This window comes from Euleptes europaea, chromosome 2, assembly GCF_029931775.1.
Source record: "Euleptes europaea isolate rEulEur1 chromosome 2, rEulEur1.hap1, whole genome shotgun sequence".
In the NCBI taxonomy this organism is placed as follows: Eukaryota; Metazoa; Chordata; class Lepidosauria; order Squamata; family Sphaerodactylidae; genus Euleptes; species Euleptes europaea.
The window spans coordinates 71,306,803-71,325,651 of NC_079313.1; the positions used below are offsets into that span (position 1 = coordinate 71,306,803).

Here is an 18,849-nt window from a genome sequence, read left to right on the forward strand (position 1 = left end):
TGGTAACCAGCACTTCAGGTAAAAGAGACAGTACTGGAGGAGCCAAGGGTGGCCTGGTGTTCTTGTCAAAGACACATTCCCGAAGAACTATTCTCAGCTGAGCCGCATGATTGAATAGTGTTTACTTATTGAATTTATGGTAACATGGGCAAGACTCTGATGAGTACTCTTCATCTAAGTAGAAGATGCAACAATTGATTGTGATTGTCCCAGCTGGGCAATTTAACATAATGCTGCCAACACTTTTAAAAAGTGGACCATGCACCATAGATATGTGGGCCTCTGCAGGAAAGGAAAGAAAAAGAAAACTAAAGAAAAGGATACAGTTATGAAAGGACAAAAGGCCCAGATCACAAGGTCTCTGTGAGGGAAGCTTCTTTACAATGCTACTGCTGAGGCAAAGAAAAATCAAGCTGGAAGGCATAGCTCTGCCCACTCAAGGCTTGTGTGTTAGGCATCCCTATTCTTATGCCAGGCGAAGCTAGTACCAAAATGTAAGTTCCAAAGGACACTCAGCCCAGGCTCAAGATTGCATAGCTATGTGTGCACAGAAACCAGGAAGAAGAAAATGGGAATGCATAAACAACAACATACTTATGCAAAAAGTAAAAGTGTTCTGGCACAAAACCACATGCATCTCAGTACCAGGCAAATGCAGGGGCTGCAGAGACTCACACTAGAAGCTGCCTTATACTAAGTTGGTCGACAAAGGTCAGAATTATCTAGTATGACTAGTAGCAGCTCTCCAGGGCTTTCACATCAATTACTACCTGATAATTTTAATCAAGAGTTTGCGTGACAGTCACTGCTTACTCGCTCTGCCAAAAGAAAATAATGGGGACATAGGAAGCACAGGCTCCTCCCTTTCTAGAATCTCTCAGAGACAGATGGAGAGGTTCAATACCTTGAGGGGAATAAAGTCTTGGGGACAGGCATTGACTCCACGACCTCTCTTGGAACTGACTGAGTAGAATGACCAAAGAGGAGTTTGTTTTCTTTGAGTGGTTCCAATTGGCCTTCTTTGAGAGTGGTTCTAATTGGCTTCAAGAAGAGATGTGTGTCCTTAGAACCAAAGCAGGAGGCACAGATAGGAACTGGAACCAAAGCTGAGGCTGCTGGAGCCAGCAGCGCCAAGGAGACACAAAGGCCCCATCAGAGCTCTTATCTCCTGCTCACACTGGAATCGGTTCAGTTCTTTTTAGAGTACTGTCCCATAGGATGCCTTTGAGATGCGACAGTCATTCATTGTATATTACTGGGACACATTATTTGAAATAAAACACCAACAGGTGTCATAAGTTTCCCCTCCGAGAAAAATAGGCATGTAATATGGCCACCTTGGTTCCACACCATACAGGACTGTACAAGACATGATGATGAACCACTGTGCTGACATATTATAAACTGAGTGAGAAGATGTAATTAATTATAATTACTTCATGCTGCAGCAGTTGGAGAGTTGAACCAAGATCTGGGAGACACACGTTCAAATCCCCAGTCTGCTATGGAAGCTTGCTTTGTGATCTTGTGCCAGTCAGACACACTCAGCCTAACCTATTTTACAGGGTTGTTGTGAGGACAGGACTGAGGGGGAAATGACATAAGCTGCTTTGGGTCCCCAATAGGAAGACATCATACTTTACTGTCACATCAAAACCAGCAAACTTGGGTTTGTGCTCGCTCTGCAAAGCACAGTACTATAAAAATCTAGAAAGCTAGCCCACTAATGGATACTACTGTTTTTGTTTTTATTATGATTAGATAATGCAGTGCTTTTTATTGCTGCCCCAATGAGTCTGTTGAGCAGCCCTGATAAACTGCTGAGAAACCCCCATATAGATCCCTGGAAATGGCTGCTGTTTGCAGATGGCTGCTGTAGACAACTTGGTGGGGAAGGCAATAGAGCAGGAATCACTTGGCAGGACAAACCCTGTGGTACTTGCCAACAAGGTGCTCATTCACCTTAAGTGTCTGATGGAAAAGCAGGGTGGAAATGTTTTAATGAAGTGTAGTCCCACAGGGATTCTTTAATATGTAGATCCGTAATGTCAGTTTACATACCAAGCTGGAAAACGGCGCCAGGCATTTTGAGAATTATCCTATGAACTTCCGATATATATATTAAGGGTATTTATATATGCCAACTTTCTCCTGACTCAATCAGGCCATAAGATGTGCAACAATAAATACTATACAAAAATGATCTTCTAGTCAAACTATTTAACACATAACTGACCTTTAAGGTGCCCCATAGGCTCTCTTACATAGTTCTGTTTTATAGCTGTGTAGGAAAGCCTCAAGGGTAGGTGCCTGTCTCACCCATTCTTGTAGGCTGTTCTACAGCCCCAAGGCAGCAACAGAAGAGGCCTGAGCCATAACAGAAGGTGTTCTCAAGAGTGAGGGGACTCCTAGGAGACCCTGCTATGAAGAGCACAACTTTCACATGGCTTCCTACTAGAAGATGTTTTTTTTGTGAGGAGCAAAGAAAGAGCCAAGCATTGACTAAACTGCCATGGCAGGGAGGCAGCCTTCAAGTCTCTGAGGTGGTCTCAACAAGTAACTAGTTTGATTTTTCTTGAATCTTTTTTTACATAACTCACGCCTCTGGTGATGCTCAGCTCCTCATTCTGGTTGTTAAGACTAACATCCAAAATTTCCCACTATATTTGGAGCCAGGAAAGCATTGCTGTGGACAGCCACATACCAACTGTGCCTTAATTTTGGAATGTTTCACTCCACCTCAATGGCTTGAGAAGATTGATATAAAACAAGACAGGTATGGAATTGTGAAGAATAATCTTAATTCAACCAAAGTTCCTCCTGTCTAACATCCAACTAAATCTTCAGATTATGCTTCATATATTATCACATCTAAGATGTAGCACCAGTTCAGCTGCAGAAGATAAGGGCAACATCAACCATTTCAGTCGTACCTGTCAGAGGGCACTTCTAATTCGCACAATTCAGTCATCACATGATAACAAAGTGGCAAGGTATAAACATTTACCTTGGTGCCAATCTACTGGATGCTGTGCTGAAAGGCACAGCCTAATATTACAGGTTTCAAAGTTTATCACTCTAAGGGCAGAGGACCAAAATAAGGGAGTACTGATCAGAGAGCATTGGGTGACTTTTCTTACACTACTGACATACCAGTTTTCATCCCTTCCTCCATTCCTTTTGCCATTTCCTTTTCACACTGTTTTGCAGTTTTTTAAGGAGTAAACCAGGATGGGAAAGAAGCCCAGGTAGTAACTACATGCACTACTATTTTATGCAATTGTCAATTCAAATTTCTGAATAAAATATTGATGAAAACAGGTATCTAGAATAAGGACCAGTCTTACCCAGAGTAAGATCACAGGCCAGTTCATCCAACCCAATAGTACTTACCCTGGTACCCACTTTTCCTGGTCTAAGCAACAGTATTTTCCATCCTTTTATTAGATGCCCTTCAACTGCAAAGCATGGGCTCTACCATTTAAATTACATTACCTTGCTTTTCTATTTTTCCTGGAAATCTGCCAAGCTTGGCTGCTGATACATGGAATGTGCCTAATCAAGTTCTTATTTCCCCATTTAAAAAGGCAAAATACATGAAGCATGTTAAAAGCTATATCTAGTAATCACTACATACAAAGACTATGCATCTTTCTTGTATTCTCATCTATCCCACCCAGCAGTCCCTTCTGACACTGGGAAAGTTGATTCCCACAGTGACAGGACCCACATGGACAACTGGCCATGCAAATCAGGGGCTATGCTTTTTCCAACAGTCCGGTTACACTGGCTAAGAGCAATTTTATCCTCTTCCCCTTCTATAATCTAGCCCTCTGACCTGTATGGCACTTGATCCACATTATTATTATTAGCAAAACTTATATACCACCCTTCTGCTCTCACCAGGGCCACCAAGGCGGCTAAAACATTAAAAACATACATAATATCTTAAAAGACCATTAAAACCGTGACACACACAGACACACAAAAACCAACAAGTATTAGAATATAAGGCAAGAGGGAGGGATCATCAAGGGAACCAAACAAAACAATTCTTAACCCGCTGGCAGAAGATGGCAAAAGAAGGGGACAGACGAGACTCCCTGGAGAGAGAGTTCCAGTTTGGTGCAATAACTGAGAAGGCCCTCTCATGGGGTTGCCACCCGCCTATTCTCAGAAGGCACAGGCTCTTAAAGCAGGGCCTCAGAGAATGACCACAGAAGTCAGGTAGGTTCATAAGGGATTAGGCAGTCCTTCTGGTATGTTGGTGCCAAACCATATAGGGCTTTAAAGTTCAACGCCAGCACCTTGAATCATGCTTAGAAACAGATTGGGAGCCAGTGTAGATTGATCAAGACTGGAGCGATATGGCTCCAACAACCTATTTGAGTCAACATCCTGGCTGCAACATTCTGCACCAATTGAAGTTTCTGAACACTTTTCAAGGGCAGCCCCATGTAGAGTGCATTGCAGTAACCTAGAGCCCAATGTTCCCATCTATCAGCTTCCCCAGGGTTGGATGGGACTTCTGAGGGGAGCGGTATGTGGAAAAAATCCTCCTGCTGACAAAAGGATGGATCCAACTCAATATATTTAAAATCATAGTTACAGGAGTGTATGCCTTTGATGATAATATGAACACTACAAAAAACGCAATTGTACAATGCAGAATGTAGTTATGTTTATGTCACAAGCTCATACTGGATAGTGTAATTATGTGACAGACGATAAACCTTCCATGTCATTTTCTGATTCACTCTTTAGAACCTGAGTGCAAGAGCACTCACATGCCCCTTTAAAAACAAAGGTATCTTTTTCAAGCACTAGCAAGACTTGTGCTCATCTCTATAACAATCTCCTCCCATTATTTATGCTTATTTTTAGCTAGGCTGTCTGTACTCGTCTTTAGTACTGAGGTATATTGATTTTCCATAGTTTAACAGAAGTAAAAAAAAGTTTCTCCTCCTTCTTGAACAAGGGGTGTCCTACTACTATGATAATCTATTCAGTTGGAAATTTACACACATTAAGTTGGAAATTTACACACATAGAGTGGAGATTCGAACCTGGCTCTCCCAGATCCTAGGCTGAGACTCTAACCACTACACTAGCTGTCATGTAGTGGCAGCTGTTGACTGGTAGCAAGCAGCTGGGCCTGGTTGAGTCATGCAAGTCAAGTAACAGCAAAGTCACCCAGTTGTTGCTGCTGGGCCTGGCCTCAATGAGGCCAGAACACTCCCAGAAAGGGCCCTGCCCCTCCCCTTGCCTTTTACTGACAGAAACCAAGGCTCCAACTCTGACAATACAGTTGTGGCTGCCTAGCAACAGCTACTGAGGGCATTTGTTTCTTAAACCTACAGACGCAGCTTCTGTCACTGGAGATGTAATTTTTAGATTTTATATTTTCTGCAATCCTGGGGCTTTTCTCAGGTTTGTAGGAAGATCTGTCTTGTTTGTCCACATCTTTGTATTTAAGCATCCATGGATGAGGCAGCACAGAGATATATTGATGATTAATATATTTCCCAACAAAACATGGTGTTTTTTAAAAACGTAACATATGGCAAAAAATGCAGTGCTGTATGCTATTAATTACTAGGCCTTCTTAGGTTAGATAATATATGCAAAGATTCAAAGTGGTATGTTACAGACAAACCCACAATAATGATTAAGTGCTTCAAGCATACTCTCTTCTCAGGCCACTGAGTGTCCAATTGTATCAATTCTCTTTGCCCAGAGGTGCTCTACTAAAAGGTGCTCTCTGACACATTCATCTATTTATTAGAACCCCAGTTTACAAGGTAGATCCCTTAACGGTGCAAGCACCGTCAAGTTGCACGATCACTCTTCATTACCACCTAATTCAGCTGTTTTCTATAAATAATTCATGAAAAAGACAAACATTAATATTTGTTTCTTTCTACTATCATAGACCCCACAAGATTGACAAGAGGAAGTTAATGTGAACATTTAAGGCATCAAAAGCAGTTATTTTTCAAAGTCCAATGTTCGCTTCTACAGAGGTAGCTTTGGAAACCTGCATAGATACTGAAGACAAATGGAAGCATAAATAGGTACTGTAGACAATAAAGCTGTTCACTTGCACTCTCAAAACAAGCTTGGACAAATATAGTAGTATGTTCAACACTGCACCATCTACCACAATGCCTATGATGCCTGCTGAAAATACTGTTGACATGGCTGAAGGTCAGAATATTTATCATCAGTTTAATATGAAGAGGAGCAGAATGTCCAAGCATGCCAACATTAGTAGACAAAAGACTATGAGTTGGATCCAGTCAGCTTTTTCCCTCAGTCTCACTCAATTCCCCTTGTTATCATTGGTACCGTCCATCATAGCTTTTGTCCATGCAGGTCCCATGATCTCCAGGACAGCCTTCCAGTGGTCACAGGAGACCCCTTCCTCCCTATTTCATGTTGATTAACTGATTGGAACTGCCCCTATAAAGTTCTCAGAAATCCTTGGCAAAGCTAGTTATTCAAGTTGTGGAATTTTTCACTTAAAAACAAAATGAGCATTTGTTCATAAAAGATCACCTGTGGAAAGCAATAAGAACATAACTTGTATAACTGCATGCACCTATACGTCCCTTCCAATTTTTGGATTGTTCCAATCCAGCCACACTACAATAGCACAGAACAATTTACTCCAACAGTTGAATATTATGCTGTCCAAATGTTCTACTGGATTTTCATTTCAGAGGTACTTACTTTAGCAATCTGCAGCAACACAATGCAATGTTTTATTGACTCGACCATGCTCTGTGGGGGATAAAAACAAACATGTTATTATCCCTACATTAACATTTCACCGTTTGTAAAAATAAAACATTAACTAATACAAAAATTACTTAGATTGGTTGTTACATTCACTGGTTTCTTATCTGCCATGGTAGTCTCTTTTATAATCATGCAACTGAACCTCTGTTTAGATGAGTTAATGATGATCCAGTGCAGATTTTTTAATCATTGTGTTTTGCCATTCACTTTAATGGGACAGTGATTTTGCTCCAAATGTCATAATTTTTAGGGGAAATATGTTTTATACACTCAAAAGGTTCCTAGTGAGCACAGATCTAGGAGGAAATTGGGAATCATTTCAAGAAAAAAGGACAGCTTAACAAAATACCCATCCCTTAACACATTACAGTTCTCTTTTAACTGAGCTTGCACATGTTATACGCAAACAAAGATACAAATGTAAACCAGGGCCCCCAAAGTAGCTTCTGTTGGCAACATGGTACCCGCCAGCATCTTTCCTGGCACAAGTGTTTTTAGAAAGTGGACAGGGCCAGGCAGGAGTTGGATGTTTATAGTTTAATACAGTGGCTTTATATTTATTTTATCTGTGCAAACAGTGGAGTGATATTCTAAAAACACACTGAGACTTGATTCAGACTAAGCACAATTGTGCTGCATGTCTATAATGCTTAATGTACCTAACTGGAACTTCTATTGTAGTCATCAGATCGTCTAAATTTTAATGTATTTTTATAATTCAGCTGAAAGCTGATAATATCACTATATCAAATTTTGTCTGCTTCTCAAAAATCATTGATATCCCACCACAATATGGCCGGAATCTCTGTACACATACGCGAGGAGCTCTCACCAGCTCTTGAGAACCAACTATAATAGCTCCAAATAATAGTGCAAGTTAAAAATGGCTGGGCTCTTAAGAGAAACGTTCATGTAAAAGGCCCAGCTGGGAGAGGCAGCATTTTTCCCTTTTCTAGCGTAAATGTGTTAGATACCTGCAAGATGAAGACAGATACTACCAGATGAGGATTTCTCAGCTAGCTCAATATGTACATTTATTTTGAGTATATGCAAGAAAATATTTTAAACAATACATTAGCTTTAAAAAGTATCTTTCCCAAAACGTCGAAGACCTACTATCAACATTCTGTGGTTGACTCGGCCTCCCCTGGCAGCTATTTTGTGGTTGCACCCAGCACCATGAGTAAGAATTCCAAAAGTGCACACTGAAAAAGGCAAGGGACCCTTGATCTATACAATAGAAAAACTAGTAAAGAAGTCAAGCTATTTAAGTTCCAGCTTTCACAGACCTGGCTGATAAAGAAATTACCAAAAACCATCTAACAGCTTATTCCTGAGCTTGGGGGGGGGGGAATGGGCTTTGGAGGCATCTTGACCCCTACGCTGGTGTCTGTGCCACTTGCCCCATGCAAACTGGCACAGACACCAGTGTAGCGCCACTTGTGCTGGCTCCCCTGGACTGCCATGGCAGAGCGGCACTTGGATGCTGGCTCGGCCTCCTGCCGGCATCCTACCGGTGCAAGTCCTCGCACCAGCATCCTGGGAGATGTTCCAGGGGGGTAGAGCTGCCTGCAGGCAGCTTCCTAACCCCTTTCAGCCCAGGAGCACCCCCTTTAGCAACAATAACAAGTATGTTCAATACTTGAGAAAGAGTTCCAAACTGCTGCATCTTTGCTATCTTAGCACATGTATCTTAAATTTTGCTATCTGAGAGGCAGGAAAAATAAAAGTGGAAGGTAGAAAACAAATTCTGTATTAAAAAATGAAGTATATTATTTGGACAGACATTCTTCTACATTCATAGTCTAGAGAGCTACCAGCATATTTCTGTATCAAATTTATGACACCAACAACAAATTCCATTATAAATAATAAAACACATTACAGCATGTTAATTATTGATTAAATGTGAATAATTTTGGAAGCATACACACTGTTGAAAACATTTCATATGTCTACAGAACTTAGGAATTATTTAATGTCATAGTCCACCTTACATTAAAAAAATGAAAAACTGAAAGAAGTCATGACAAGGTTTTACTCACTCAAAATATATAGCAGAAAAAAGCCTTCAGACCTTTTCATGCTATGTATTTTGAATAAATAAAACCTTGTCATAAAAAGCATTTCACTCATTACAGAGGAAAAACATATTTCATAAAAGTTTTTTTCCCCAGTGTTTCCCCAAATTTCCCAATTTTTCCACCGGGAAAATTAAAAAAAGCAAAACATTTGGGGCGTATGTATTTGAAGTCATCACTTCTCTGGTTATTTCTACCACAGAACCCGATCCTAAACTTTTCAGAGTTTCTCAAAATTTCATTAAAACTATGATAAGTGTTGAAGCATATGAATAAATATGGGGCAATGTTGGTTGTCATCCTCACACCAAAAAAGCTAATCTCTAACCCTAATCTAACCTCTCCCCAGTCTCTCATAATCACATTACTGCTTTAAAAAACTCCATTTAAATTATATATCAACACCACCAAGAAGAAAGCCGCCTTCTCACAGTCTGCCTTTCCACTCACCTTCCCCAAAATGTAGATACTTTAGTTTGCACCAATGAGAGGATGACTCCTAGTGCTACTGATGTGGTCCCAGTCTATTCTTCCCTGCCACCTTCCCCCATGCAGATGGTGTAATGGAGAAGCTGGCATCCACATATGCTAACAAACCACTTTGGGGTGTGTTTACGTGGGCACCCCTTCATCATACCATTCAAAGTGGACTGCCATTAAAACAAAAGCCAGCAAAGTGTTTTAACAGAGAACAGCCCATGACTTAAATACTTTAAATCACAGCAGTTGAACACACACACTTACACTAGTTGTTTCTTTGAGGTTTTCAATTTTCTGCAAAAAACACACACAATTACTGACAATGTAAGAACTAGACTTGGTAGTGTTCAAATAGATTGTTGCAAGGTGGTGATCCGCTGATCTAACACAGCATGCAACAAATAATTATTCAAGTAAGAATATGAAACTGCATTATGCAAAGTCAGATGAATCATTAGGCTAGTTAGCTTAGTGTTGTCTATGTAAATTGGCAGAAACACTTCAGATCTCAGTCATAGGTCTTTTCCAGCCCAGCTACAAGAGTCCCTGTTAAAGGTCAGGCAAACCATGTGCTTTACTACCAAGATGGAATGACAGAAGTTGACCGAATATTATATTGATCCTGATCACTTGATAGCTACTAAAATTGAATACCGAGTAAAAAGTTATTGTCCAATAGTATTAGAAACAGACTTTCTGCAAAGCACATGTTTTGCTAGTTGCGAACAGGGTTTTTTTTTTTGCAGGAGAGGCACGTTGTACTGTTAAAAACTATGCCTCAGCCAGCATTCAAAGCTGAGTGCTTTTGGTTTACATTATGAATTCCACCCTATGAACAAATAAGTCCTGAAATAGAAATAGAAAGCAACTCTTAGTTACACAAGTGTGTTGAAATTATAACCTGTTTACCTGGAACACTCTTATTCTTAACTCTTTCTAAAAAGAAGCTAACTGTATTATAAGAGTTGCCCAAGACATTACATTCTTTCACTTGCTTGTGAAATTATAGAGATTATGGGAATGTACAATAAGAAAAAGTCAGTCGTGAGTCTTTACCATGCAAGAAAGATTAGCTGCAACTGCATGCCTGACTCAAAGCTCTAGTTGTTAGACATACACCTAAGTGGTCTATGAAGAACTGATTTCATCTTTTCCCCCACCTATGCTGTATTTGTTTTGTTGAACTGACACAGGCTATGATTAACATTTATTTAATAATGAAAATATGTTCACTCCACCTTTCCTCATGATTCAAAGTGGCTTATAATAATAGTTAAAAACATAAAATAAGAGACCCCAAATCTCTCCACGCTCCCCTTCTTAAAAGCTGCCTGCCAATTCGGACTCCCTCAAAAGCCCTGGCAAACAGGAAACCGTTCCACAGAGCAGGAGATGCAAAAGACCCCAGTTCTGACTGATGCCAGACAGGCTACCCTAAGTGGTGGGATAGTCAACAGATGGCTGCGTGATGACAGTAGATGGTGTATAGGGACATATGGAAGGATGCAATCCTTCAAATATGTGGGTCCAATGTTGTACAGTGCTTTAAAAGCCATAACCAGCACCTTGAATTGAACTTGGAAACAGACTGGCAGCCAATATAGCTGTTTCAAGATGCAGCTGATAGTAGGCATTCCTGGCCACCATGCCAACCTGCTTTTCAAACAGCAAGGCAGGACCCATGAGTACCCCCAAACACTAAATCTGCTCTAAATAAGCCAAAGTCACTCCATCTAGGACAAGTGAATTCAGTCTCTCTAGAACATCAGCCTTCCCAACCAGAATTATTTATGTCTTGTCTGGATTCAGCTTCAGTTTGTTCGGCCTTAGCCACCTGACCACAGCCTCAAAGCACCAGTTCAGAACCAAGCCAGATGCAAGAGTCTCTGACAGGAGAAAGTTGAATTAAAAATGATTGAAATAACTTGAAAGAAGTCTCAAATATTGCCTAAAAGTGATCATAAAATGAAAAACACAGCAAGCTTTCAACCGTGTCTCAATCTGCCGTTACCTAAAAAACGTGTTGAATGGCAGCCTCCCCAGTCTCTACAGACATCTAATATTGAAAATATGCACCAACAATAGGGATTTTTTGTTTCCGATCTTGTGTCTGCTGCTATAGTAGCAAATTCACTTACAAGAAGCTCCACTGAAAATATATTCCAGTAGAAGCTGTCATTTTCCATAAAGATTAAAATTGGAAGGAAGAGCTGATACCATGGATTTCAGTGATTTTTTTTTCCAAAACTGTATTTCCACAGGAAACAACTGCAGATCTTGCTACTTTAACTGGACTGTTAAAAAATAAGTCAGTGATGATTTTCATGAAAAAGAAACTCTTCATGCTTAAACTCCAGGAAATGTGTGAGTTACCGAAGACATGATGATTTAAAAATACTTGAAAACAAGGACAACCCAATTCTCTTTTGCCTGTCTGGGAACAAGAAACGTTTAAAATATTGCGCACCACAACTAATGTGGAAGAAAACAATTCATTTCCTAAAAGCTATTCTGTCATTTACACCAAGGCTGGAAAGCAAACAAGACTGCATACCTTTGGTGAGATTGTGCAATTACAGCCACAAAGTTTGCCCTCTAAAGTACCACATATCATCACCAAATTATTCTGCTCCGACAAAGTGAAGAACTGCTTATTGAAGTTAACATCCATACCTTCAGACAAATAGCCAAACTCATTACTAATTGATTTTGCATCAGGGCTGCAAACTACTCATAAAAAAGTGTTTCTCGAACGTTTTTATTTATTTATTTGATTTAATTTGTGCCCCGCCCTCCCCTGGCACAGCCAGGCTTAGGGTGGCTACACAAGTCAACAAGCTTCTGATATGAAGTTGTTTCTTCGGGGAGTATTGAGTATACCATATTATCTGAAGCCTCCTAGTAACTATTCTACCCTAGAGGTATTGTGGGAAGTGTTAGAGACAAGGGAACCTGAGGGCATACATCTAAACCATCCAACATCATTCCTCTGCCACATAGCAGAGCTTTGCCTGGAAAAAAAAAAAGCTATTCTACCCTAGCCATCTGCAAAAGAAATTTACAAATAGTTTTTGTGTGTGTATGGGTGTGGGGGAAAACTAAACATGGAAAATGAAGGTATCTTTTGAGGGGAGGGGAGGTACATGATGTCATTACATTTGAAATATATTGTGAAAATGGTAGTAGAAGTGGTTCATGAAAGAAGGGTGCCATACACGTCATTCCAAACTGTCTTACATCTATGTTTAAAAAGACAAGAACCTTTTAATGCCTTTGTAGTGCTCTCCAAGCTGATTTTTAACTACTTTTCACTGCAATGGAGCAACTAAGAAACTGCTAGAGATGTTTTCCATTCAAGTAATTTAACATGTCATGCAAAACCAATGAATTTTTAAAACAATGTTATCCATTACATATAAAAGGATTATTTACATTTATCTTGACTAAATAGATAAAAACAATAAATTTCAGAGGAAAAGAACCAGATTAAGAAGTATACTTGCTTTTCTTTGTTCATCATCTTTGCAGTGCTGAAGCTTTTCATCAAATAGCTGAAAAAAACATATAACAAATATTGCTTGTGGACCTTTTAGTTAACACACACAAAATAACACAAATAGAATAGCCAAATACAGTACATTAAAAACTACCTGGTGTGGGTTGCATCACACCACTTCACTTAACCAAGCTCTGTCTGTGCAAGATGCATCCTTGTTGACACAAGGGGCTCTTGTACCAGACGGACACACTGCAGTTAGCCGAACACAGTGGCGTGTATCCAACAACACATTCTGAAGACCTAAGATCACTTGTTTTCTAATGAAGGGGCAAAAGATTTCTGCTGCTTCTGACTTCCCACAGCACAGCCCCACTTTGCCCTCTGTGCTGTTCCTGAGAATCTGCTGACCTTCAAGGAGCAAAATTTCAGGGGGCTCAGTAAGCTGCAACAGGAGGGAGAATTAGCAGAAATCACCACCCCCTCTTAAGAAACTTAAGCCTTTAATCTTCATAACTATGTGGATGGATACAATCCATTAAGCCCTCTGGTGATCTGAATGTTACAACTATGATAATTGTATTTTTAGGTAGATTTATGTATTTTCTCCACCAAAGCAGTATCAGGGTTGTTGTTTCTAACATTTTTAAAGACTTAACAGTTACAAAGCCAAGGAATCAACAGAGTACTGTAAATTATCATTAACATTATCTACTGATCTCTGATCTCTTATCTCCTCAATGATCTGTTTCAAGACAAGCTAAAACCCTTGTTAGGTATCTTTGGAACACTCCTTTCTCCCAAGAAGATAATTCACAGTGGGTAGCCGTGTTAGTCTGTCTGCAGTAGTAGAAAAGGGCAAGAGTCCAGTAGCACCTTAAAGACTAACAAAAATATTTTCTGGTAGGGTATGAACTTTCGTGAGCCACAGCTCACGAAAGTTCATACCCTACCAGAAAATATTTTTGTTAGTCTTTAAGGTGCTACTGGACTCTTGCCCTTTTCTACTCCTTTCTCCCAAGGAAGAGTACTGCTTCTGAAGTGTTTTTTAAATGTGCCAATTGTAAATCTTCCAGACATGTAAAAATGCAGCCTACTTCTCAAATACCTACTTAATTCACTGCAACAAATGCTCTGTAACTCACTCTAAGTATCACGGAGAGCCACATTTACCATTCATCAACCAAAAGAGCTACATGACTAGTGTATGCACTGCACACAAATATACAAGTACACTACAACCATTTTAATTACCACAGTACCTCTGAGCATGTAGGGTTTCTCCCTTCTACTACTGACCCTTAGCCAGCCCTTCGGTATGAAGTGAGGAAGTCAGTTACGACACAAAGCAGTGTGCCAGCTTTCAAGTTCTCTAGAACCCTGTTAGGCTGGATGTTTGAAAATTAGTGCTTTCCTACATTTAAAAAGTTCCCTTCAAGGTGAACTCTAGCATTTCAGGAAATGGGATAGTTAGACCCTCTCTCCATGCTAGGTTTTCTACTTGCAAGAAGTTTTGTTTTGTGGGACACACCACACAACAGTGGTGTGCCCCAATAAGCTGCATATGTTAACACAGCCTTGTACACAGAACCCCTTCATCTCCGCAGCCTTGATATTATCATTACTATGTCATATTTTGTTTTAAAAACTGTTTTTATCTTGAGCCCACAGTAATGATGAAATTCTGATTTCCAGGGTAATTGCCATTTTTGCGGAACATGGAGTGGATGTCATAGGGAATGGTGCTCTGAAGAGCCACATGTGGTTCCTGAATCACTGAGTATCACTGCTCTGTAAACCTGAAGCTGGATTTCTAAAAACTGAACACCCAAGCACCCATAATACTGAAAAAGTTTCTAGAAAATCTGAAATATTTAAGAACATAAGTGCAATGACTAAAGCATCTTATCATGACAAAGCATAAAGTAAAAGCCTCAGTTACAATTTCAAATGTAACTACCTATGAGAAGAAAAACAACTTAATTCTTAATCTTAAAATACTAAATTAAAATTGAAATATGTACAAATCAACCAATTTCCCCCCAGATTCAGTCAATCAGTAGGTCAATTTCCAAAGTCCCCTTTAAATAATTCAATCTTACTTCTTCCTGAAAATAGACAGAAGACATTTCACACACTTCTCTAAGAGTCCAAAGCTAAAACCCTTGTTAGGTATCTTTGGAACTGGGGCTGCCAATGAAAAAGCCTGCGTGTGAGCTGAAACTGGGGCTGCCAATGAAAAAGCCTGAGTGTGAGCTGAAACTCTCTTAACCTCCTTCAGTTTTGGGACTGCCCTTTGTTGTGACAAGCACAGAAGAGGCAATACAGCAAGCATATAGATTCCAGGCCATTATTTTTTTCAAATTTATTTTATTGACTTGATTTTTTACCTTGCTTTTCTCCCCAAGGGGACCCAGGGCGGCTTACATCATTCTCCTCTCTTCCACTTTACCCTAACAATAATCCTGTGAGGTAGGTTAGGCTGAGAGCATGTGACAGGCCCAAGATCACCCAACGAACTTCCATGACAGAGTAGGGATTCAAACTTGGGTTTCCCAGATACTTTGACATTAACCGCTACACTACTCTACAGAATTTTAAAGGTTAAAGAAAGTGCTTTGAATTGAAGTTGAAAGCAGACTGGCAGCCAATGTAGATGTTTCAAGATCACAGTAATGTGGCCAGATTTGCTAGCTCCAGTCTGCAACCAAGCAGCTACAGTCTGGACTAACTTATGTTTGTTGTCTGGACATACCTTCAATTGGTCTATCAAAATCTGTAGGTAAGCATCAGCTTCTGTAAGCTTTTTGTCAAAATCCTGAACACTTGGAACAAATCCAGAATCCACACCCTGTACAGCATGAAAAAATCAGATGTATAAATAAAACTTGTTCACATTTTATACAAGACACAAAACAGCAATGTATTTCTCAATGTATTTCTCTGGCCAGTACAGATAGCAATACTTAAGAATTCAAATGATTAGGTAAGCAGCTCAGATATACTTTTCAATGACTTGTGGAAAAGGTTACAAGTGTTTTACTAAACATAAGTTAGTACAACAGATTAACATATAATATGAACACTTTAAAATTATATACATTTTATATAACAGAACCACTACAAATTAGACTATAAGTAAACACATAATCAAGCAAAAGCTCAGAAAGCGAACACCACATGCAGGTGTCATGACCTCAGTAATTTACTTTCCATGGATTGGGACTGCTGGGGGAGGGGAAGGCCACAAAAATCCACACTTCCACTGACAGTAGTTAGGATCTACCTCACTATGCTTTTCAATTTGTAAATTTCATTTAGGCATTTTAAATGCTAAACTATCACATCCAATGCAAATTATTTCAGGTAAAAGTCCTGTAAACACAAGATTTAAGGAGTAGTAGCATCCAAACAAGAGATCTGTATCTCAACTGTCACTCTTCCTACTTCTGCTAGCTGGCTTGCTTCCCACAGCAAGCAAGGATAAGGGCCTCTAGTAAAATATATGCAATATTTCTATCTGTGTAGCTAATATATTTATGAATGATATTAAGTTGCTAAACAGATGCAGCTAAAATAAATAATCAAGGTCACATAATTTACTATATTATGCTATAGCAGTTTTCTGCAAAGTGGTATTATTTATAAGGGGTTTATTATCTAGGCCAAAGCTTCTTAAACTGTGGGTTGAAAACATTTTTAATCTTAAAATAAATTTCTTTATGATTTATTATCAGTAAAAGTTTGATTTGTATACCTATCTTTATATAACCGGGGTCGCGTAAAAAATCCTTGGGTGAAAAGGAGTCTTGGCTGGAAAAAGTTTAAGAAGCCCTAATCTAGGCAACTTTAAGTTTCATTAGCTTTACTGGTATAGTTCATCTGGAAGCTTTTCCACTGAAAGCCGGGGCACTTAAAAGTGCTTCAATTTGTTTGGACTGTGCCATGGCTTTTTAAAAAAATCAAGTATAAGCATAATATTCTGTATATTGTAAGATTTTAAAACCACAGAACCTAAGATATGTTGTGGTATTTCACTTTAAGATCACAAATTAGTTAACACTGTAAAAATCAGAATGGCCATCGGAATGCAATATATCTTCTGATGCTAGCAATATGTGGTGAATAACCCAGAATGATTCTATGTTTACAGTCTTGTTTTATTGTGAGCCCCCTTAAGCAAGTATCTGGAAAAAGTGCTATACATTTTAAGTAAATAAATGGCTGCACAAAAGACTGTTCAGGATACCAAATGTCTCATTTGTTTCTCTCTCCCACCAAATTACCATAGGGATATTTATAGAACATCCTCTATGGTCTTTTGGCCACCATGAGCAATCAGGTGTAATGCAAGTTATCAAAATGGACAGATATTTCAACCAGGCTTCAAGATACGTCAGCTGTCATACAGTGGCTATAAAACCTTTCTTCTCATCAGGTCCATATTCTCAATCTCCAGAGAAATGCACTGACATACCAGAGGAGAACATGTTGGTGCAGGTGAAGATTCTGTACAAGATCAAAAGCCCCACTGGCCATACAGGTGCGTGATCAGTAGTTACTGGGGAAGCACAGAGCCCAACAAATTTTATCCTTAATCAGATGTATAGGGATCATTGCTGTGGCCCCAATTCCTTTGGCAACTTCACAGCTTGTTTGTTCTGCCACCAGCACCGCTCAGTTTAACGCAATGTGCTACGCTCATTAACAAACTGCCTTTAGAGGAACCTAACTTTCTCATCATCAAAATAAAAGGGGCTTCCCTAACCAACCAGGGCCTTTTACCGACCCGCCTCTTTCGCACTCGAAACTTCAAATCAGCCCAGGATTCCTCCAACAAACTAATTTCCCGACACGAACCAACGGCAGTAACCGGCCTATCCCGTCGCTGACACGCAGCCGAAGCCGCCCTATTTCTGAAGACATTCTCACCCCCTCCCCGCTATCGCCCCAACCCGGATCGCGCGCGCGCACCCGCTCTTCAGCCGTCACGCGCTCCCTTCCTAGAATCCTAGGGACGTGAGGCTGGCGCCAACTCGGGTCTACAAGTCCATGTGAGCATTATCTCCCAGCCAGCCGCCCGCCGGGACGGGGGGGGGTTCACCACAACTGCCTCCCCCCCTTCGCCTGACGTGGAACCCGGCAGTCCGGGCTGGCCTTCGCAGCGCAGGCCGGCGACTGCGGAGGTCGCCCCCATCTCGCCAGTTCCGACGCGACGCCACCCCCGGGGCCTGAGCCTACTCACGCTAGCCATGCTTCCCCCGGCCCATCGCGGATCCAGGCGAGGTCTGTCCTTAAAAAAAAAGGGGGGGGCGCCCGTAGGGACGCCGCGTCGCAGACTCGCCGCTCACCCACAGAGGTCGCCTCAACGCCGAGGTGACTTCCGATTGGCTCTGGGTCAGGCGCCTCCCCGCTCAGCCGCCACCCCTCCCAACCCGAGCGGCGGTGAGAGGGGAGGGGGGCGCGAAGGACGCAGAAACAAAACAAACCCGATCTGCTTCCTTCCCACGCGCCATAATGGACACTTCCGGCTTTCCCCCCCCTTCCTTTTTTCGGAGCCAAGAGCTCTGCCCTCGCGGATGCCCATAAATCGGGGCGAGTTACGCCAGCCGCTCAGGGGCCGCTGGCAAATAGGGCATCGCTCGCGGCAGGACCCCCGGCGCTTATTCCTCACTCTGCCGCCATCAACAGCAACAGCGATCTCTGGTACAGAACCTCAAACAATGCCACAGCGGCCACGTTCATTCACAGATTTCCCTCCGCCCCCTAGTTTATGTGAAAGGCCTCCAGTTACTTCCTTTTAATTGGCTACAATGTAGTTGAGTCGTTTCGGTTCAGTCTGAGTTAGCTTTCCCTCCTCTCCCCACCACCTCCACAAGGTTTCACATCGCTGGGTGCATAGGAAGCCACAATACTATGGGCAGAACTGTCATCGCTACTAAAACAAAATGTAAGGATCCTTGTAACTGTTAAATCTGCAATCATAAACTC

General features: G+C 40.9%; 1 protein-coding gene across 4 annotated transcripts in view; it reads right to left on the minus strand.

Moving 5' to 3' along the window:
• The window catches only part of OSBPL9 (oxysterol binding protein like 9), a 77,594-nt gene that overhangs the window by 18,895 nt on the left and 39,850 nt on the right, over positions 1 to 18,849 (minus strand). For 2 of the 4 annotated variants that reach the window (XM_056845483.1, XM_056845482.1), the window contains exons 5-8: positions 15,614 to 15,709; positions 12,866 to 12,913; positions 9,627 to 9,656; positions 6,733 to 6,783 (exon numbers count right to left, since the gene is read on the minus strand). In XM_056845483.1, coding sequence (XP_056701461.1) covers positions 6,733 to 6,783; positions 9,627 to 9,656; positions 12,866 to 12,913; positions 15,614 to 15,709 — 225 coding nt within the window. Of the gene's footprint in view, positions 1 to 6,732; positions 6,784 to 9,626; positions 9,657 to 12,865; positions 12,914 to 15,613; positions 15,710 to 17,832; positions 17,853 to 18,103; positions 18,152 to 18,849 lie in introns of those variants that run through there. The other 2 variants (XM_056845484.1, XM_056845485.1) reach the window with 2 other exon arrangements.